This window comes from Chanos chanos, chromosome 13 (assembly GCF_902362185.1).
Source record: "Chanos chanos chromosome 13, fChaCha1.1, whole genome shotgun sequence".
Classification (NCBI taxonomy): Eukaryota; Metazoa; Chordata; class Actinopteri; order Gonorynchiformes; family Chanidae; genus Chanos; species Chanos chanos.
Window position 1 is genome coordinate 13833392 of NC_044507.1, and position 22892 is coordinate 13856283.

Below are 22892 nucleotides of genomic sequence, written 5' to 3' on the forward strand. Positions count from 1 at the left end.
ATGTAGTGCCTTATCAGATTTGTCTCTCTGTTTCTTCAATTAATGTGGACAATTTTAGCCTAAACGTACATTCAGCCAGATGGAACGCCTCATAAAATACGTCCAAATTGCAAGAATAGTAATTGGCATCTGAAGTCCATCTTTTTGATGTCTTTATATAAATTATATAAATACTATTCTTGCACTCATTAATTTATTATTATTATCATTATTATTATTTTGCATTTCAATACGTGGCAAGCGAGAAAGCTGACATATGAGGACAAAGTGCCTAAAAAGCACTATAAAATGCTCCGAAGCGTTGAAGCAAATCGGAGTCCTGGCCTCGGAAAAAAAAAACTTACCGGAAGTGCGTAGGCATCGTCCTTTGAACTTATAACTCGGATTTCTTTCTCGATCAGGAGTATAGCAAAGCAACGAGGGGGATAGGGTCAGTAGGGACCTTGGGTAAAGAACGAAAATGTTGCCCCATATTTCCTTAATGTGCCTCACAATTCTAGTGTTATGGCACATAAAATAGTGGGGGCTTTAACCCATTAAAATGTCCGGGCTTTTTCTACAGATCTAGCAAACCAGCTGGGCAACATCGATAATAGGTAAGAGCAGTTTATAGTTCTCGGCGTAAAACAGTGCTATTGGTACTGAAAGTGCTGTAACATATGCTAAAAATAATATAGACGATGTAATTCTTACAGTGTAGAAGAACTGGGGTCATAGATTCTGCCTTCATGACTGCCTGAAGCACGTGCGCGAACGCATGGCAAGCCATGTGCTCGTGAGCTTCCTACAATCAGCGAGTAAAGCGAGAGGTAAAAAAAACCCCGAAAAACTTTGTTCTCCTCTAATTTTCTAAGTGCAGAACGATAGGTTTTAGATAAATGATAAACGTTTATCAGCACTTCACAATGCAGTTATGTCGTTGCAGGTGACTGGGACGCAAGGCCGCACTTTTGAACAGTCTGGACGAGATGAAGTGACTATCATTGGTCAGTGATGGATTTCTCTTCATGCTTTGATTATCTTTTCCATGCAAACGGTCTAGTATGATGTTTTACGCGTTAGACTTCTGATTTTACAATGAGAAAAACTTCTACAACTGACAGACCCACTTGGAATCGATTTTAACCGTTCTCTCCAGTGAAAAGCAGTGGTAACTGAATGTTGTATTCTTTTCCAGGACTAAAAGAGAAAGCTGCCATAGTAGTGTTGATGGCCAGATGAACTCAAGATTCTGTGACCAGTTTGTTCAGTGACCAAGTACCATGGAGGTTTGTTGCACTGGTTACACAAGGGTTTTTTTGCATAAATGGTCCAGAATGATGCATTTCACGCGTTAGACTTTCGATTTTACCATGAAAACAAATTCTGTGACTGACGGACCAAATTAATAATATGATCTTTTGATTGAGCTTAAGATAAGTGGACATTCAGAAAATGTTGAATTTCTTTTTCAGGATGAAAACATGACGCAGCAAGGCATGCAACGAGTCATCAAACAGACTGGTGAATGCATCCCATTGATCTGTAGACCTTACTAGCCTGTTCAACATTTAAATAAACTTTTATTTTCCCAAATCTGACTTCTGTCTGAAATTGAGCCTTAAAAGTGTTTTCTGGCACTGTCTTTGAACCTGTTTGGCCTTTTTTGTGGCCTCATAGGCCAAGCAACAGTGCAAAATCAAGTCTGGCTTGTTATAACTGGGGCATCATGGTGTATTTCCCACGTTGCTCTTTTAAAAGCAATCTACAATTGTCTTTTTAATGTAAACATTTCAGAATATGCAGTCTATGAAGCTTTTTAATCACTTTCAGCAGCAAAATTAGAGCTTTTTATAGATTCCACAAGCAACCACGTTGCCATAACATGGACACCATCACTGAAAGTAACAGTAATGATTATTTTCACAGTTGTGCAAATGGAAATTAAAAATGACATAGGCAGATGAAAGACATTTTCAAAGAAGGCAGTTTTGTCTGAGCAGACGAAAATAACCATGGCACAAGTCACTTCATTAAAATCAGAGAATGAAACTTAACAAATTTAGTGTTTGAGCATGTGTTCAAAAGAGCAGTTTTGTTGCTGCCAAAAGCCACCTGTGCCTCCCGTGAAGTGGTTTAGTGAGACTTGATAAGGCGAGTGTACGACTAGTTTCTATTTCCCTGTACTTTCTCATGATTTATGGCGTGTTTATATACCATAGCTATCATGAGATAATGTACTGTTCTGACAGCATTGTCCTTGATAGTCTACACCTGCCACTTACTTCACTCACCTGCATTTAAAAAATACCTAGCATCTGATGCAACAACCAATTCAACCATTCTTATAGACATAAACCTCATAGTGATCCAATGACAAATCAATTTCCCTCCATAGTCGGTGCTTAATTGGTGATAACGGGAAATAGTGTGGCATAATCTGCCAGGAAATGTGTAGATTAGCGTGGTACATTCAGCAGACATTTTCTGTAAAGTGCTGGAGATGCCCTGCAGGTCTAGTAGATTAGTATTCTGACGCATTTGCAAATAGTTTTCAAACAAGAGGATATGATTCATACACCAGTTTGCTGAACCTACTGCCTTAAACCTGCTTCTACAGGAGTACGTCTAGGGCAGAGTAGGATCTGAATTGATAGGCCTATCATGAGCATTTTAGGAAACCACACAGATGGCTCAAGTAGCATAGTGGATGCAGTACACTGATGATGGACACCAGTAGGTTAGTCATGTCTCACAAAGCACAGGTGCATTAGATGCTAAAAGCATTTTAACAATCACAATGATGGTTCATACACATACAAACAGCTCTTAAAAAAAACTGAAACTTTTGGCCTAACATGACCTCTGATTTTTGACACTCTTGGCTTCAGTGTTAAAAAAATCTAACAAAGAAAAACAAAAACAACCAAAACAGAGTCCAAGAATGTCTGTTTACACAGAGATGTTTGCCTCAGCAGTGTGGTGTCACACCTCTTATTTTTCTTTTTTTTTTTTTTAAATCCAAACCTCCCTATATATGCTTGGATTTACAGTGCAGATTTTGTACATCTTTATTAGAATAACCTTGTCATGCCAAATGCCACAATAACTACCTTTCCCTTCCTACTTTTCTGTATTACTCTTAATGGGGACCACAGTTTCTGAAAACAACAACTTGCCCCTGTTAAAAGATACTGTATTGCATAAACGCACTGACAATGACTTCGGCATACAATTCCATACCCATTTGTCCTTTTATGAACAAAGAAGGATAATATTCATGTGCCAGCAGGCAATTTTTCCTTCCAGTTCCACAGTGAATCTTGCTTCGGTGTCCCTGCTTACAGTCCTTCACCGTGAGCCATGGTGCCAGTAATTTCACTCGTAGTTAGGCTTTCAAGAGCGTCAGGGTTCATTCTTCTTGTGTCATCTTAACTTTATCCTATCGGTAATCCTTACAAGTCACTCATAGATGATTCCTCAAGGTCCAACGTTTCTTCATCCTTCAAAATATCGGCTGTTTCAATAACCAGATTTGCATTGGAGCGTGTGTCTATGGCAGAGTGCATGATGGGTAACCAGACATCGTCCATATTTGGCATAACAAATATTTTCTGTGAAAAGTAACAGAAGAAACACTCAAGTGGACATCACAGAAGCATGCAAAGCCAATACAGTGCTCTACTTAAAAATGATAGCATTTGTTGACAAGTTTTGTGACAGTATATCGGGGGGGGGGGGGGGGGGCTTCTTTAGACAAAATCACCTGCTATAACAGAGACAAGAGGAGTTGTTTATTGCTTGCCTTGTAAACTATCTAAATTTCTGGGTGTCATATGTATACCTTGAGGCAGTAATCTGGGACCAAACAGACAATTAACTGAAAACCCAGAGAACAAAACGACTGCTTTGTAGTGAAAAAGGGAGGGTCATAATAAACGAGTGACAACCTTCTTTACTGTCTTATGGTGACCCTAAAACACTAGAGGGCTAATCCTTTGATCCGAGCAAGGGACTGTGTCACTCAGTCTAGTCAGAAAATTAGTTTTCTTTTCTGTATGATATAAATAGTGCAGGGGTTGAACCCAGGTTAAAAAAAAACTGTTATAAGCAAATTACAAAATATTTTCTGACACTTTGCTGACACCAGATTCTTTGATAGACTCTAATAATTTCACAATCTGTGTATCTCTCAAAATTATAGCACAGAAGCTTAATAAACAAAGTGGCAAAATGCTTGTATTAAGTCCCAGTGGGAAAGATCCATTAGACCTCTTATTGAATATACCTGAAATTCTTGGTCTAGTTTCTTCTCGATCCAGTCTGTTACATGGGCAAAAGTGACCTCTCTCTCCCCAAGCTTAGGCCGAGCTTTCAGTTCCAGGTGAGGTGGTCTCCTAAATCCATACCTGAGGGAAAATTACCCATGTCCATTACACAAGAGAAGAGCATTAACAGTACTCATTATACCATACCTTTTTTCCTTTACATACCAACATTTTACAGGTTTCCCATTATTTCTTCATTATAGGACCAGTTGTCTGATGCGTAACATCAAGATGTTACTGATATAACCATTTTATAAAACATTTCATGCATTGTCTGAATGTATCTACAGAAAATAACCACCAGAGGGCACATCAACAACACAGAGCTTTGAGATGGTGTGATTTCCATTTGCTACGGAAAGAAATGTTTATGATGATTTAAAAAGCTTGACACTGTGGAGCATACCATATTCTATCTGTGGGGGGAGGTGGAATGTTTACTGCTAGCGTTCCTCTGCATTCCTGAACCTCTACGGTCAGTAAAAGGGGCGTGTTGGACACTTCCTCCATCTTCTTCTTGATGAACTCTGTTTCTGTGGCCTTCTGGAAGTACTTGGACTTAGCAATCTTGTCCACAAAGCGCATGATCTTGCTGGGCCTATGTCCTCCAACATAGCTGTGGGAATAGTTAAGCTGTGAGTCAGAATCATAACTTATTCATTCAATTCTGAGTTCTCTAACCACCCACAGACTGTAACTACATTCTGACAGCTTAGGTGCATATGTTCACTGGGACCCACTTCTTATTACAGAATTCAAATGCTTTCTTGTTGCTGTGGGCAAGCAAACAAATGAAATAAAGGCTAATTACTCATAACTTAAAATAATGCAGAAACTCTCACCCCTCTGCTCCAGGCATCTCAGGGTCTTCTGATGGATCCTCTTCATCAGATGAACCTGCACTGGATGACTCCTCATCACTGTCAGCCAGGCAGTATGTGCGTGGTCTGGACCTGTCACATGTACATAAACACACAGTAAAGGATTTGATTGGACACATGCACATTGGTTCATTTGGTTCAATCTGACTTGCTGGGAGAGAAAGGCTTTAGTCCAGTAACAAGACTGCTCCTCTCTACTCCCACACAGTTGAAATCCACCAGCTGACTTGTTCAGACTACTGAACAAGTGCGTCCCTATAAATACTGCATTCAAATCACATGTCACATAACATCACAGGTTTAATAGGTAAAAAGAACCATTTTCAGCTTTGGTAGCAATCACTAAGCAGACTCAGATTGAATGAGTTGGTGTAAGATGAAATATGTTTCATGCACATTTCCACCTCTGCCTTAAGATGCCGATCCCTGTGTGCAAAGGGATCCGTTACTCCACTAGATAATGCTGTGTTCTTTATAGCAAACCTCTCGAAGCTTGTAAAAGATCCGCACTACCTCATTAACACAGACAGGAGAAAGACAAAAAAAAAAAGAATGTGTGCAAGGCAAGGCCTAAGAATTCATTCTGCCATGATGCTGCCTCTGCTGCAGCTGCAGTAAAATAGTGAAGTGAGAGGACGTAATAAAATATAGTGGGGGAGTTGGGGGGGGGGGTAGAACAAGAAATTTCAAGACACAGGCAGAGAGCCAGCGACAACTCACCAATCATAAAACAGATCCACAGAGGTTTGAATCCAGAGGGAGGAAAGAAAAACGGCAAAAAAGAGATATATGCAATCACACACACACAAAAAACTTCACAGCAGGACAGAATAGCTCACAGTAGCCAAATAGTAGCACAGTTAAGCAGAAATGGGCCAGTTTTCATCCCTTATATTTAAAGCGACTAGCATAGCATCTAACATCACGTGGAAAATAACATGTAGCAGATGCTTAAAAATAACAGTCGTCTGGGGAGGGGGGGCATTCTAGACAGCTGGCAGAGTAGCTTTTAAAGAGTGGTGCTAGAATAAAAATCAAACAGCTTCACAAGACACATATTATTTTTTCCTTATAACCCCTCACCCCTCTTTTCCTTGTTCACCAAAGCCATCTCCCTCCTTCCCCAGCCTAGCCAGGTTCATCTTAGTCTCCAGTGTCATGAGAAAGGACCCATTGTAGGAGATCTCCAAGTCGAACCATAGGCCTAGAAAGCCAGAGAAACACAAGGAAAATATCTGACAACTTTGCGGTGTGTGATACTTCAGAGAGCAGTACTGTATTGATTTTTTTGTTTATGTTACATGAATTGTATGACTCTGGTACTTGTGAGCACTGCAATTACTGATATGAGCGTTGCCAGAATCTTGAACTAAAATATTTACCCAGAACTAAGGAAAGTTATTTGAAAAGCATGACATTAGTGATCAGAAAGTAAAATGGATAAATTTCTGTGGAAATGACCATTTTATGGTCCATGTACAAGCAACAAAATGTACCCATTGTAAACTTTTGAGAGTCTATTACACAGAATACACCAGCATACATTGGACTTCAACAGCCCCACCCCCACCCCCCCCCCCCAAAAATACTAAAAATACCTTGAGAAAAATCCAATTCTAGGCCTTCTAGGCCTACACTATCGGTGAGAGAAAATCTCTTTGATGAAATGCAGCCAAAATGCAATATTTAGCACTTTAGTGAATATTTAACACAGAGAGAGGTAAGGAGCATCTAGTACATTACAATTCGCTCTTTAAAAGGAATGAGATGATTAACAGACTGGAGAAAAACCAGCAGCCACACTGATGGTGCTGAGTCAATGTAGGGTCTGAATGTTGCTCTTAAAACCCGTGCACACGGATCACCTCCACCTCCGCATAACGCTCCCTCCTTAATGTCTTAGCATATTCTAGCAACCGGAACCCCTCCGGCCTCTGTGGAGCCCACTGGCGCACCCTAGTGGCAAAGCATCATTCTACACTAATTGAGGGTGAAACTTCAAAACGATGCTGTCACGAATCAAGATCCCCCTGGGAGTGCGAAAAAGGTCAGCACTCAATGGGCTCTACCCTGATTGGCTAAAAGGTGCAAAGATCCATAGAGCTCAGCAGGCAGTTTCCTGTATGGTTGAGAGCAAGGTTCAGGGTGCTGGCAGGAGTCTGGCCACATACCCAAATCTCTCATCGGCTCTGTCCGTGCAGGGAATGTGCAGCAGAATGACAGTCTAATGCAGTCAAGTAACTGAGCGCAATAAACATTATTTATTTGACACATGTCCTAGTGAATTACTCTAATTAATTAAAGAATCAATTAAACTTATATTTACTGTTGATTTCAATTTAATGCAGTAATTCAATTTTCTAATTACTGTGTATAACAAATGACCTAATGGTACAAGAGTAGACAGAAGTAAACATGCAATTATTAGATGAAACTGATCCTAAGGTCAAGCAATTCAAGCAATTATTCTTCCACTATTTGTACTTTCAAACCATAAATTTCATAAATATTGCTTTCTAAACTTCAAAAAACTTGACAGACATTGAGAGGAATTTTTCCAAAGACATATGACTACAGACCTTCTGTCTCTAACTGTCTTTAAGAGATTCTAATGACTGTGCTATGTATACAGATTAAGCCTTTTTATCGACTTAAACACGGTCTCCAGGGAGAGAAGAATATGAAGAGATAATTTTGACTAATCCCAGTGGCCTCGTTATAAGAGCATCAGGGCTGATAACACCAGAGAGCAACCAAGATCTTGCGTAATAAAGCAGCAGAAACTTGTCTATACTAATATGTATTTGACCACTGAGAGGAAACTTGACTGAAATGGCACTGTCATACCAACAAACAGTGTCGAACATGAAGCTTTAAAATGTCACTTCTTCTAGGATATGTGTGACAAGTAGGTTTTGATCCCTTTTGACTGAATCAAAGCCATGGGCACCTAGAAAGCTGGTTGAATAGATGCATGGATGAATCAATAAGGCTACCCTCCAACTTCAGACGACTCCCTCAGTAGACGGAGAAAGCTGCAGCAATTAAAGTGAGCTGCTCCTTTGGCCTGAAAGTCCAAATTAAACTCCAGCTCCGGCACCTCGGTAATAAATTGAAAAGGTGGGTGTGTGACGCTTAATTACCCTGACTAATAGAGCCATGCATATGAGGGAACATGCTCCTGAATCCAAAGAGAATTTCACATCTTAAATAGGCTGATATCATTCCGAGATTATTACTTATAATCCACCGGGACTTCTAGCACTAGCTGGAGGAACAGGCAGTAGGAACAGGCATAATGAAAGAACACACAGACACAATGCTATGCAAAGTAAAATCAATAGAGGAAAACAATGACACAATCAAATACTTTTTCTTTATCATCATGCAGTGTAGTCAGGACATGGTCTGACCATGCATGGTCTTGTTAATGTGGTCTTACCTTGGTGATCCACTGAGGGTTTGGAAGCTTGTAGGATCTTGGGGATGGCAATGCCCATGTCCAGTTCAGTCAGCTTCAGTTCGTTCATGAAATATGGCAACTGTAACATTTTAAAAACAAAGTCATCTAGCTGGAGGCTGATCCAATGTCACTCTCAAGATCAAAGAGAAGTCATCCAAGCCTTACATACCCTGATTTTACTAAGCTTCATTTGGATCTTTTTGGAAACCATATCAGCCCAGTACTTCTCCCCGAGGAAATCCCAGAAAATTCGGCCTAACAAGGCATTAACCCAAGCCTCAGATTCACTCTCTTCATCAATGCTAGCTGGGAACTGAGAGACAAACAACTGAGTGTAATATGGGGTAGGGAGAACATTATTATGTTTCTTCAAAACACTAGCAAAATGCACATTTCCTACTCAGTTAAGTCAAAAGAAAACTACATGCAGGACTACAAAATGCCCTGCCAACACAAAGATTTTACATTACATATGGGATACACAACACTTTTGAAACCACTGTGAAATCATATAAAAAGCAAAAACAATAAAAAATCTCAGAGGTCCTGTCACCAACAGACACCTGCAAGTGTTGCAGAATTTGACCCAGCCCCATCATCCATCCCTACTGTAATATTCTAATCAAGTAACAGACCAACCAAATACTCTAATCAAGCAACAGATTGAGGAGTACCTTCTTGACAGTTCCAGGGCTACTTTCTGCGCTGTTGGCAAGGTTAGTAGCAGGGCTGTCTGGTGATTGGTTCACATATTTGGCCATGTACACGTTGTAGTCTAGAACTTTCTGTTTGATTCCAGTGGTGAGCTCCTTTTGTCTGGGCTGAGACTGAAGAGCCTCATCCAGGCTGCCCCTGCTACTGCTTTGACTCTGAGACAAACCTGATTGGCTGTTACTCCGACTGTGACTAGGGAGGAAGGCTGAGGGAGAGGAGCGAGAAGCAGACAGATGCTCATATCTCTCACAAAGATAACAGAGTGAGCAATCATATCACGATACAGTGAGCAAGTTCAATCTTGTGTTTCAGACATTCATCAAGTGACTGCTCAGTATGTTGCAAATTATTTTACATATAAAAAAAAAATGTCATTTTACTCTTCCTCACTATCTTTTCATCATGAATCAAAATGAACAGAAGCCTGAAAAACAATGAATCAAGACAGAGCAGCAATACAGAGGCTTTGGCTTCAAGCGGACTTACACGCACTCACACATCAACTCAATGCTCTTACATGAAGGTAAGCTGGATGGCTTCTTAGTCTCAGATCTGAGTCTGGAGGCCAACATCATCCTTCTAAACCACTCTTCCTTGTCTCTACCTGTCCTCCCAAAGAGGTACAAAACTGGCTCCGTGGATGCTCTCTTCACCTCCTCAATCACACTGGCTCCTTCTGTCCTCTCCCCTAGAACAGAGGACTTCTCCTCCCCGGTCTCAGTCTTCTCTCCCTGTGTTTTGGCCATGAAATCGTCCTGTTTGGCCAGTTCAATGCAGATAGGATACTTCTTATTCCACACACGCTTCCTGGCCAGGCTCTGAGGTACCAGGTAGATCTGAGTGGAGAAATTCAATTAAAGGCTTAAGGCCATATTTCCCTAAGAACAGATACAAGCTAGGGCTGACAATACAAAAAGAGGTATCATGAGGTAGCGCGTTCAAATGTTTTACCAATCAATTCTAGCATTCTAGAGAATCACCATACACACCGAATGACACTTACTATGTTGTACACACTCACTATGCATAATACTGCATTGAGTATGTAGTGTTCCCTCCAAATGTTACAGCAACATGTTTCAAAAGCACGTTTGGTGATACCTTTTTTTATTACAACCTTGCTTAGTACATCAAAAATAATACATAGTCAAAATTTGCTATTCAGACATTATCACGAAGCGCTGGAAGCTTTGAGGTCCCTGCTGGTGCCCACCTTGCTGTCGGTCAGGTCGTAGATCTTTTGGCTAACATACGTGACGTCAGGTTTCGGCTCATTGAAGATTGCTCTGCGGGCGATATTGCGGTTGGGTTTGGACAGGCGGAGAATGGAGCCCTCAAGCCGCACATACACTGAGTGGGTGAGTGTAGCGTGGTATGTCTCTGGGTCATAGCTATGGATTTCATTCATCCAGCCCTGCCAAGTGACAGAGAGAGAGACACACACACGATCCCATCATCACAGCTGCTGGCACACAGTATTGTGCAGTATCACATACATCATTCTTTATTTTGTTTTCCATTTCTGTTCGCAAAACACAATAAATATTCAAAAAGAGTGGATGTTTGTTGTAAATACTGTAATTAAATGTCCACAGATGCACTGAGGACATGATGTTTACTACAGACAGTCCTCAGTGTTCTAGCTGTGCCAAATTCAAACAGACTCAGCAGTAGACGGGACTGTCCGAGTCTGGCCGGATATTTACACTGTGAGGTAGCGTGACAGGACGGTAATTAAAGTAGCCCACACACCAGGGGCCCAAATGAGCAAATTAACGTGGGGTTTTTTTCTTTTTTTAGCAAACATTACTTCAGTCTGAATCAAATGAGGGAGAAGACTATACATTTTCCACAGTTAGTAGAAGGTATCAGACCAGTGACAGCAACTGTGAGAACCACGTAATGCACTACCCATACAACTCTGATATACAGTCTAAGGACAGAGATCACCGGTCAAATCCCACTCCCTGAGACCATGTATCTTTTCAACAGCGAGTGAATCCTGTGGAGTGTATCATGAAAGTTAATCCGTACTGGTTGGTTAACAGCCTGGTTCAAAACATTGAGAGAGTTGGGAGTACCTATAGAGACAGATTCATAAGGGATTTATTTCCGATAACCAGCTGTAAAAATGAAATAGATAAAAATCGATGAATACTGCAACTATATTGCGTTTCCATCCCTCACCCTTTACTGGGACAGGTTATAAATGGAATTATCTATTTTTACTCCCCATAAGAGGTTATCTCAGCGTGTGTGTGCAGGGTGTGTGTGTGGTGTGTGGGTGTGTGTATGTGTGTATGTGTGAATGTGTGAGAGAGAGAGAGAGAGAGAGAGAGAGAGAGAGAGAGAGATGACTTCATGTGGCGGGTGAGGAAGAGAGATGAGGTGTGACCCAGCATTGCCTGGTTCTGTTCCCAGCTATAACAGCTTCAGTTCTAGGCCCAGCCCAACCTACACAGGTTCATCATCCTTACGTAAGCTCACTGCCTCCCGCTTGCCACATATGCACACACACTCCCACAGACTTACACACCCTCATCCTAACACTTTCTCTCTCATATACACACTCCCACAGACTTACACACCCTCATCCTAACACTTTCTCTCTCATATACACACTCCCACAGACTTACACACCCTCATCCTAACACTTTCTCTCTCATATACACACTCCCACAGACTTACACACCCTCATCCTAACACTTTCTCTCTCATATACACACTCCCACAGACTTACACACCCTCATCCTAACACTTTCTCTCTCATATACACACTCCCACAGACTTACACACCCTCATCCTAACACTTTCTCTCTCATATACACACTCCCACAGACTTACACACCCTCATCCTAACACTTTCTCTCTCATATACACACTCACATGCACTTATTTCCAGTGCATTTACCAGAGCAAGAGGGGAAACCTTAGGCAAATTGTCCACGCTGTTTAGCCAGCATATTCCCCTTGGAATAGTCATGTAAGAGTCAGACAGAGTCAGTCTGACCACTACCATCCATGGACCATTTCTCCTCTAGTTCTGTGTCTGTGTTGTTCAGTCAGGTCATCCACAGTGCTATGTATTAAAATAGAAGCATTTGCTGAATCATCCCTAGCAGTGGTAAGAGTGTTGTGTTTAGTGGTAGGAAATGTCACAGATCTTTTTTTTTTTTTTTTTTTTAACAGGATAAGATGAAGCTTCACGTTATAACGCGGTCACTGCTTGGGTAAGAGCCCTGGTGTTTTGGGACTTCCACTTAAGCCTGATAAAGAGCATTACCATTTCGTGTACACAGTGTAGATAAAACTGTAAGACTGTGGAACTAAAGGGGACATCAAGACATTGTGGACCAAAGGGATAAAATCAACGAACAAGTGTAACTGAATAGCTGTGATCCCAACTCTTTCTCATGCAAGACACTGTGTAAACAGCCTTCTAGTTTCAGGGTAGCTGATGATATCAGGATATGAAAATGAAGCAGGAAATACCTTAAAGATGTCCGGTTCTTTGATATCCAGCCGCGGCATGTTCCAGCACACTCCCCTGTGCTTTCCCTGTCGGGGGCCACAGGGGGAACCCCGGGGAGCTGTCAGCCACAAGACTAAAATAGCCAACATGAAGCCTGCTGCTACCCCTAGCAACACCCCGTTAACATATGAAGGCAAAGGCAAAACAAAGTAACCATAAACCATAGAGATGAGCAGAATGAGTCCATTGTGAGGAACACCTGGGGCCTCATATTCTTCCTCCTCCTCGTCCTCCTCCTCTCCTCCTTCAGTCAGCTCCTCACTTAGTCCACCCATACTCCCCCGCTGAAGGAGCGTTGACTCTGGTAGGTCAGCGTCTGGTTCTGTGTCGGTACAGAGTTCGAAGTCCTCACTGTAAAGTTCACAGAACTCTTCGTCTTCCTGCCGGGCCAGAGCAGACATAGTGCACTTGTCTAGCCCCAGAGAGGGAGACTTGGATAAGGGAGGCTCAGCACGGGTGTACAGGATGCTTGAGGAACCTTCCAGAGGACTCTCCCCCTCCAAGTCATCCTCCTCTTTAATGCAATAATTATTGTTGTTTTCAAGGTGTCCATTCAGACCAGCCAGATTTGAAAGCTCAGAGGCACTGGAGGAGAGAGATTTTGGTCGATGGGTGGCCCCAGAAGCTCCCAAGTTCCCCATGCTGGCTGTGCTAGTGCTGCCCTCCTCTCCAATGATCTTGCTGAGAAGCTGCAGTGGCTCACTCATGACCTCCGAGAGGCGACGTTTCGTATCTTCAATGCGTGCTTCCACCTCCTGCACCTTGAAGAAGGAGCGACTGTCTGGAGATGTCAGTGGGGAAGAGGGGGCAGTTTTGGAATCACCAGCGGTTGTTGTGGTAACACGGGACTGGGTAAATGGCTTAAAGAGGTGCAGGTTGAGACGGGAGTCAGGTTGCCGGCTGGATGGGGCATGGTTCTCCGGTTCAGGTCGAGCCGTGTCTGTGGACAACGACTTCACAAAGGTCTTCATAAGGTGACGGTGTCGCATGGGCTGAGGGGCGACAGTCCCCTCTCGAGCCTCAACTTCGGTGGAGAGAGATTTGACCAGACTGAGGAAAGGTTTAGAGGGTAATGCAGAGGATTTAGCTGGGGAAGATGTGGAAGAGGCAAAGCTGGTAGCAGATGAAGGCAGAGGGGACTTGGTTTCAGAAGGCCAGGAAGAGCTTGCTGTGTTAGAGATGGAGGAGATGGAGGCAAGGGTAGCGGGGGTGGGCTGGATGGCCAGGGCAGTACTTGGGGTGTGTGACTCACTATGAAAGAAGCCTTGCGGTAGTGGTGGTGCTGGTGGAGGAGCCACATTGGGGAACAATTGAGGAAACTCTGCAGGTGCTGTGTCCAAACATGGTCCCTCAAACATCAACTCTTCACTGGCCTCTATGGCTGTTACAACATTTTGTTCATCACACTCCACACTTTGGTCTGGAAACGAGGAGATGGATGTTCCATAAAGCTCATCTTCTTCCTCCTCCTCTTCTTTGCCCAGGGCCGAGAAGTGAATGGTGATGGTGTCACGGGAGAGTGACCGCTGAACCTGGAGTTTGGGGGTGGCTGGTGGCCGTGAGGAAGAGGAAGAAGATGAAGGGCCGGATGTCTCTCCATGGCCGCTGCTCTGACTGGTCATGGCACCACTCCAAAGGGCTCAGAGCCTGTGGAATGAGAGGACAGCAGTTATACACAAACACAACACTAACAGATGCATATGGTAACAAATAAGAGATTAAACACATCAGGCACATAGCCCACTCACTAAATAAGGAGACCATTGCAGATTGATGGGTAGTAATAGGGCTGCAGTGATTGAGAAACTTTAAACTGCTGCTTTACTTTTTAAACTTTTTCTTAAGGGCAGGTACTAAAGGTATTGATGCTGAACCTGTACATGCAGCAGCCAAGTAGAAAGTGTGACATGTACCTATTAGGGCTAATTACACTGTGATGTATTGGACACCTTGTATTGCTTGAGACATAGGTTCTTTGTTTTTCTCCAGATCAGGGGAAAGAGATTAATGTGTTTCCTTTAAAACGTGGAACAAAAGAACCTGGCAAGTCATTTAAGCTGTTAACCACTCTTCCCAAGGACATCCAGTCTCTGATCTACAGGGATGGGGGATCTTAATGGTTATTAAAGAAAACAAATGCTTTTCCACAAAAAAAAAACACATTCATATAGTTGAATAAAATGTCTCACTATCGAGGCATGCGACACACACAAAACTCTGCACAATTATTTCCCCTCTCTGCTACGCTGAAGCTGCAATTACTCATGGTGTAATTTCATAAATTACCCTTGACAAATTGTGCTATTTTCATCATTCCTGCTTTTTTTTTTTTTTTGCATGATTCAAATCGGCTGTTTTTGTTGGGCTTATTATATAAAAGTGCTCCAATACTACAGCAACCAGAGGAGCGGAAAGACCCCAATCAACGATGAAAACTTGGCCTGCAATTACCTTTTTTGTTTGTTTATTTTGTTTGTAAAAATATCATATATCATTACCACATAAACCAAAGGAAGCTAAAGTGCATGCCACATAGCATCTTACTGTGTCTACTATTTTCATGATCTTTCCATGATCCCTCTGACTGTGACAAACATTCTCGCCGCCTCTTATCCCACCAGTGAGGGAAACAGAACTAAGGGAGGAAAACCACAGGAGGCCCAGGCGAAGGCAGCATGGAGCCAAAGATAGAATTCAGCTTTATAAAGTAACTGGCTCTAAAACAGAGGAGAGGAGTCCCTGAAACAGGAAAATATGGCAGAGAGGAATGGAGAATGAGAGAGAGATAGGGGAGACGGGAACCTAGATCAAAGCGTTGGAGGGCTAAGGCTCTGACAGGAGAGGCCAGAGTGATGAGGTATCAAATCCAGTGAATTTCCAGGACTCAAAAGCTGGAGGGACAGATAGGAGACACAGCCAGAGAATCCCACTATCCAAACATGCAGACACGCATGAACACACACATACAGACACACACAGACACATACATACACACAATCAATATAGGCTGCAATTACTGAGCTGCAATGCACTGTAAACCAGAAATGTTTCCACACCACTACAGCATTAGCATAACTACAAATCCATTCTGTCAAATTAAACTATTTCATAAAATAGGTGTGAAATAGCTCTCCAAATCAAAGCAAACTGCCTTTTGTCTTGCCTGGTGAAGGATCATCTCAAAATTCATCCACTTATGAAAACACTCTTTTTCTATGAAGTTTAATCCCTAATACAAGCTCATCATTAACAAAATCATCTGCCATTGTACTCTGTAGGGAGAAGAATTGGTGTATCTATGATTTCTACATCTGATTTGGCCTTTATCAGCTTATTACTCTGGATACCGTATGAATCCAAGGTTCATATAGTGTTGTCTTCTCTGAACTGAATAGAGAGCTGCACTGGTCACAGTACAGCCAGGAACCATTTACGTTTTCAGCAGCAGAGTACAGATCTGCAGAGCTGGCCTCAGCACAACACACTCATCCAATTAAAGCCAAAGCAAACCCAGGCCAATTTCATCAGCCTCCGTCTGAGGTGAAGGACCCACGTCTGGACTGTGGATGCAGCGCGGCAGCAGGAGACAGACCTCTGTGCATGTACAACAATGAATGTTTCCCTCTGTGATAGACAGAAACGTGGAATGAGAGTAAGAAGTTGAGGCCATTGGTGGTCTGCATTGTTCGTGTTTGCGCGTGTGGGTGTGTGCATGACATCTACACACCTGTGTTACAGTGTGAATATGAGGGTCCCTAGTGGCTTGGTAGCTGACCTTGAAGGAGCGGAATTGCCAAGGAGACACTAAAAAAGAAACATCACAGCACAGCAGGAGCCAGCTACATCCTGTTTTATGACAGCCATCTTCTCTCTCTCTCTCTCTCTCTCTCTCTCTCTCTCTCTTAGACTACACCAAGGTGATATACAATATGTTTACTCTCTCACTGCCTCTCTGTCAGCTAAGCAAGTGTCTCGGCACCAGACCTCTTATAACATGGAAAAGAACTAAGCTACAACAGGTCACACCTCCTATCTCCTCGATGTCCATCACAGAAAATAACACCCCCTCCTTTTTCTCTCTCTGCTCCCTACAATACTGCTTAGTGGTATTTATTGTGTTTATTAACTGGGTAGGTATCATTTACCTCTCCTAAAAAAAATCTTTGAATACCTCTCCTAAAAAAAATCTTTTAATATCCAGTCTTCTCTTTTTCACCCCCCCCCCCCCTCTCTCTCTCTGATGAGGGGGTTATTAGACATGCTAACAGATCTGATTAGCATTGGAGTAAAAATATCTTAGATTCATCTGAGAGACAAAAGGATCAGCAGATACAAAGACTGTTGTTCACCATGTTCCTCCAGCTGAGACTACACTCCTCACACATTAACATAACACAGTACAGGAGTAGAGAAAGGTTTGGAGCTCAGTAGTATTCTCTGACAATCTTGCAAATCTTCAGTCACAGACCCTGTTCTAATTCATTTCTTACTCTCTTTGTCACCTTACCTCCTTACCCAAAGTATCTGAAACGACTGGACGAGTGAGTGAAATGAGATAAAGTCTCCACGTAATGCCTAGGTGGGGGTACCAACAGCATTACTTTCAATCAGGCTGTCCTTTCAAAGATCAAGGACACAGACAGGGAGTGTTTAAGAGGAATGGGACAGGGCCAATCATTCAATTACTCTGAATACATAGTGGACCAAAGCCTGTTACAGAGCGGGGACAACCGCACACATGTCCGTGACTCCTCGGCCGAGTTACTGAATTTTACATAAGGCTCATGAAATCAAGAAAAGAAAACGTGTCTGTACCACATTTTTGACAATGCGACGTTTGAAACATTAAATAAATATAGACCAGAGGTGGCAGGCTCCCAGCGAATCCAATTGCGTTAACATGAGCAGAAAAAACACGCTCCTGCGTGGTTTTAATGACATTTTCTTGCTCAGACCCTATTTTCCCCTTGTAGTTTATATAAGACAAAGCTGCCTTAGGGATGTTAAGTTCAGCACCCTGACAAATTGGTGAGCAGCTGTGGATGAAATTTTTAATGGCTTTTTGAGCAGAGGGTATTACTGAGCGCCTGATTAAGGCAACGCTCATGGTAAACAGCCCCCACGCATTGCTCTCTGACACCCAACTTACTACAGACTCAGTTTAGGAGGCAATAGAAATATAAACTTATTCACAAATGTTGTGACTTTTTGGATTTGGAATATTTAATACTTTAAAAATCCACTTGTCTTTAAGGGTAGGTATAAAAGTTTTTTTTTTTACCAGATTTTGCCATCAAAGAGAGGGCATGAGAGAGAGAGAGAGACAGACAGAGAGAGAGAGCGAAAGAGAAAGAGAAAGAGAAAGAAGAAAGAAGGATGCAGAGTCATTAATGTAAGCTGATTCTCAAATGGATGAAAAACTCTGGAAGATTTCTGATCTCCCTTGGGCTCCAGTTCAGAGGCCCTTGCTTCTCTGAAATGTTAACAATCACTCTCACTCTCTGTGTTCTTATGAGAGAGCGCTAGGTAACCCTCCCGCAATCCATTTCACAGCCGCAGCCTAATGATCCTCACCGTCACACAGAAAGGCACAAATAATTTATCTTGACTGCCATCTATGTTGAGCCCTCATTTTCTTAGATTATTCTAACAGGGCTAACAGTCTCAGTGCTGTGGCATCCTCATAAATGATGACCACAGAATGAGCTGGCCTTGATGAATAATAGGTCTAAACTAAATTACATCTCCTGTGCACTGGATCACTGAAATCCATGGCAACCCCTCCTCACTGCCGGCCCCAGGGGCAGTGCCTATGAGAGAGAGTGAGAGGGAGAGAGAGTTAAAAAAAGAGGAGCAAACAGAAAGAAACAGAGAGGGGTGATAGAAGGAGACAGGAGAGACAGACAGAGAGAAACAAAACAAGTGAAAGAGGGAAATGGACAGGAAAAATGCTGCCACTGATGATGATGATGATGATGATGATGATGATAATGATGATGATGATGGTGGTGGCGGTGATGCTACATGTGGGAGGTGGACTCTGAGTAAGGCTCTATAATACAGTTCAGCCAGCAGGCACTAAGATAGCCCACATGCGCACACACACAGACACATACACACACACACACATACGCAAACATACACATACATACACACAAACACACACACACACACACACACACATACAGCAGCTCAGCCCTCTGAAGCACAGTACAGAGGGATGAAGGATGGTAAAAGAGTAATAAGTTCACACAGCATTCAACAGCAAAATAAAGAGCGAGGTGCAGGGAACTACTCAGACAATGTTATGGAGACAGTGTAAATAGGGGAAAGGTATGCATAATATAATGCATAAACACATATTTAGAAAAAAAAGACAAAACTTGAATTAAAGCACATTTAGAACAACACACTCTCACTGTATGGGACAACAGAAAAAGTATGCACAAATACTGAAAACACAGTCTCAACCACACATGTTGAATAGAAACCGATCCTTAGTTGTATTGTAAACAGCTGACAACAACAATTAAATGCTTCATGCATGTATAAAATTTGGTCTAGTTTGTCTTCTTTTGAAATGTACTGTAAATATTAGTATCAAACTGTGGTTTGACACTGAACCGCGAACAGGCCACGATTTTTAAGTGCAGTCAGAGTCCACAGTCACTTTAGTGCCCTGTGTGTCCTAAATACAGCAGTATTTCCTCTTTTCCTCTCTGAAAGTGTTAAATATGGTTATGCTCTGCTGGTGGAGGCAGCCCTTGCTATACACCTTAAGTCCTGAGTGTGTGAAACCACAAATATTGAAGACACAGGTGAGTCAGCAAGTATGACGAGATAGCTGGCCCCCAGTAAAAAGGCAACAAAAGCTTGTCGGCTGTGTTCCAGAGGGTATGTTGAAAGCATGTTACCTGATGCTGCTTTCTGACTAATGTTAAGTTACGCTGTCATCATGATGTTATTAGCCTGTTACATGTATACCACCTGCCATATTCTTTCACTGAAATGTGGCTGCAAAGGAGTCAAGTACCCTATTGGTTGAATGATCGACACTTTCACAGCATTGAGGTTGAAAACTGGGCTAGTCAGACAATACAGGATAAGATTATATCTATTTGGCATTTAACGTGCCCTCTGAGAAACTGAGCGGACCTAAAATGCACCTCCTATACAGCCATGAGGACCCTCCTCAGCAGGAAACAAGCTCTGGTCTCTTCTTGGCATGTCCCCACACCTTCACTCATCCACTCACGGCAACACGGTGAAGGATAACCCATCTGTCTTTAAATAAAACTTTTTCACTGCTCAACAAACCATTGCCTCTATTCTTTAACCCATTTTACTCACAAATGTGCACTTAAAATGTTACATGTGTCATATTCCATTAACATGACCAACATTTCCCTATTCATGAGGTCCTCAACATATTCTTCTTGACAAAGCTGCAACAGCGCATATAAAACATTCTCAGGACGTACTTTAAACGAGCTCATGCCAGACGGGACCTCTTGGCTTGTCTCTCCAGACAACAGAGAGAGTTAAGCTGACAGACAGAGATACGGTGATGGAAAAGAGAGAGAAAAGAATATCGCCACAGAATGAGAGGGAGAGATGGAGTGAGACGGAGAGAGTAAATTGAATGTGTTGATGAGGCAGGTAATCAGCAGAGCAGGTAAATGACACCCACAGGCTTATCGTGAACCGGCAATAAAACGCGCTGCACTGATTCCTCAACAAACCCCTGACTACAACTCAGACACAGACTGACACAGAGACTACTGAGAGCTGAAGGCAACTGCTGTTCCACCCTATCAGATATAAATGTCCAACTCACCGACACTAAGAAACACAGAAAAGTGCGGTCTACAAGTAGTTTAACAAGTTCAGAGTAAAAGTGCTCTTCTCATTAAGGACTTAGTAAGCATAAAGGAAAAAAGCTAGAGAGGTGATTTGATATGGTGAATCAATCAAAGGCCTTCTTACCTACAGATTCATTTTTAAGAAATGCATTTATCCAAATAGCTTAGCCAAGGACTGAGATGTAGGAGACCTGGAAGAAGATGCTCACCACACCACATGACCATGTAAGATGACATGACAGCAGCAGACTTTAAATGGCAAAATCAATCAATGGCAACAGAATGTAACAGTATAGTTCTATCATTCTGTATATATCTGGCCATATACAGCACAGGGGAATGAAAACTAAATGAAATCTTATTTCCCCTACATCAGCCTACTAGTGTGTCCAGTGTGGTGGCAACGCACAGAACAAGGCTCTAACAGTGTAAGAAGATGTAGACAGCTAACCGTACATCACAGCGGCAGGGCTTTGGAATAAGTATGTGGGTAAGAGAGAGAGAGAGAGAGAGAGAGAGAGAGAGAAAGGGATGGGTTGCGACACGGTAAGTCATTAGGGACCTTGAGGGAGAGACCTCAGAGCTCTTCCAGGAAAAGCCCCTAGGAGATTTGTTGCCTTTTGTAAACACACACACACACACACACACACACACACATACACACACAACCTCCTCATTATTCAGTCAAGCACAAGAAAATTCACAGAAATCCCCCCCCTACGGAAAACGGTATTTATAGGTTGACATGTGTTGATATGCCCCAATTATACAGGAAGCTTCCAGAATACAATTACAGATTAGACAGGCTGTGAATGTTACATACATATAGAAAATAAGGTTAGTGCAAGGAAATAGCTGGCTGCTCTTTTTGAAGGATGCAGCTCAGATGCAGGGGACAACCCCTTTTCATCCAAGATACTATTTTTTTCAGTCTTTTTCCGACGTATACTTCCTACAGAGCTATCCAATTCAACAGGGTAAAATAAGGTCTCTAGTTTGATCATATAAATTCAGTGTACTGTTTTGTACTAGAGAGCATGAGTTGAGTAATAGCTATATAAATGCTTATTAAATGATTAGTCCTCACTGAGCCAGTTTACCCTTAAACCAGTCTGTGTCATAAATACAAGACTGCAGTGTATCCATTCAATGCTACTGTATACTGACAATTCCCTTGTCTGAACCCTCATACAGTTCCACTTACAAAGAAGTGTAAACTGTGTTGCTGTGAGGAAAAGACATCACTCTCTTTTTTGTTAATAATAGACAGATACAGACTGATCAAAAAGGGGAAAAAAAACAGAAAAAAGAAAGAAATGAAATAACCTTGCATACAGAGCCATTTAAAGGATGTCATGATTTCAAAGAAGAAACTGCAGCTAAAAAAATTAAGCACTTCTTTTAACAGCTTTTCTTTGATAACCTGAAACACAATAGAAAGGCAATTTTCCCTTTCTCTACATTAAAGCTTGTTTTTGATTATAGACTTGGACAAAACAACTTCAGATAGTCTGTAATGTTTTTATTGCCCTCAACATATGTTATCAATACTCATTTTTAATTTCAAATTCACAAAGGTAGGTATTTCTCCTCCCTTGATGACTGAATAAACAAACTGTTTCCTTCACATTTGCCAGTATATTAGTGATCCCTGCCCGTTAGCTAACACAGAGCCAAGTGCAAGAGAAATGAGAGCTGAGGTAATAACGACAGCAAAACAACCCGCGCCTCCTGCCCAATCAGACAGGAGCTGAGATGCATCATGGGTCTGATTCATCCACTCGTTCAATGGAGGAAAAAAAAAAAAACCCCAGGCAGGAAAGAGGGCTACAGCGAGCCGGACTGAACTGGCTCCTGCATACGTAACTTACTCACTCATTCCTTCACTCACTCACTCCCTCACCCAGTCACTCATCTATGAGGCGGAAACCCCTCACAGAAAAAGAAAAAAAATCAGTCTGGCTGAGCGGGGATTCAGTTGCCATGCCAACACACGCTTAAATTTCACACCACCACCATGACTTGATCATCCCTCTCTTGTTTTTTCTGCATCTTCAAACCCTCATCCAGTTTTCGCAACGATCAAGCCTTTTTCTGCCTCAGTAGCATTCAGCAGAGTTGTGTTAAGTGGAT

At 42.2% G+C, this 22892-nt stretch overlaps 1 protein-coding gene, 1 long non-coding RNA gene and 1 other non-coding gene across 3 annotated transcripts; 2 read left to right on the forward strand and 1 right to left on the reverse strand.

Annotated features, from left to right (window-relative positions):
• Positions 1-416: 416 nt before the first annotated feature.
• LOC115826931 (uncharacterized) lies at positions 417-1566 on the forward strand. Its single transcript, XR_004025799.1, has 5 exons — positions 417-596; positions 696-809; positions 926-986; positions 1178-1268; positions 1455-1566. It is a non-coding gene; the product is annotated as an uncharacterized LOC115826931 (long non-coding RNA).
• A 48-nt stretch (positions 1567-1614) lies between these two features.
• Positions 1615-1752, forward strand: LOC115827120 (small nucleolar RNA SNORA50). Its single transcript, XR_004025863.1, has one exon. It is a non-coding gene; the product is annotated as a small nucleolar RNA SNORA50 (small nucleolar RNA).
• A 1682-nt stretch (positions 1753-3434) lies between these two features.
• On the reverse strand, positions 3435-14519 carry tex2 (testis expressed 2). Its single transcript, XM_030790473.1, has 11 exons — positions 12858-14519; positions 10579-10779; positions 9883-10201; positions 9326-9570; positions 8821-8964; positions 8631-8730; positions 6272-6392; positions 5150-5260; positions 4714-4923; positions 4268-4388; positions 3435-3593 (listed from the first exon to the last, which is right to left on the reverse strand). Exons 1-11 carry the CDS (start codon positions 14517-14519, stop codon positions 3435-3437), a joined length of 3393 nt encoding a protein of 1130 aa, XP_030646333.1.
• Positions 14520-22892: the final 8373 nt, after the last annotated feature.

Bases quoted from the DNA above. Each gene is read 5' to 3' on its own strand.
- tex2 (XM_030790473.1), bottom strand. From the start codon at position 14,519: ATGACCAGTCAGAGCAGCGGCCATGGAGAGACATCCGGCCCTTCATCT. The intron at 10,780-12,857 runs GTATTTCCTGCT...GTCACTTGGCAG, and splicing joins AAGAACCGGACATCTTTAAG to GGCTGGATGAATGAAATCCA. The intron at 4,389-4,713 runs GTATGCTCCACA...ATTTTCCCTCAG, and splicing joins CCCCCCACAGATAGAATATG to GTATGGATTTAGGAGACCAC.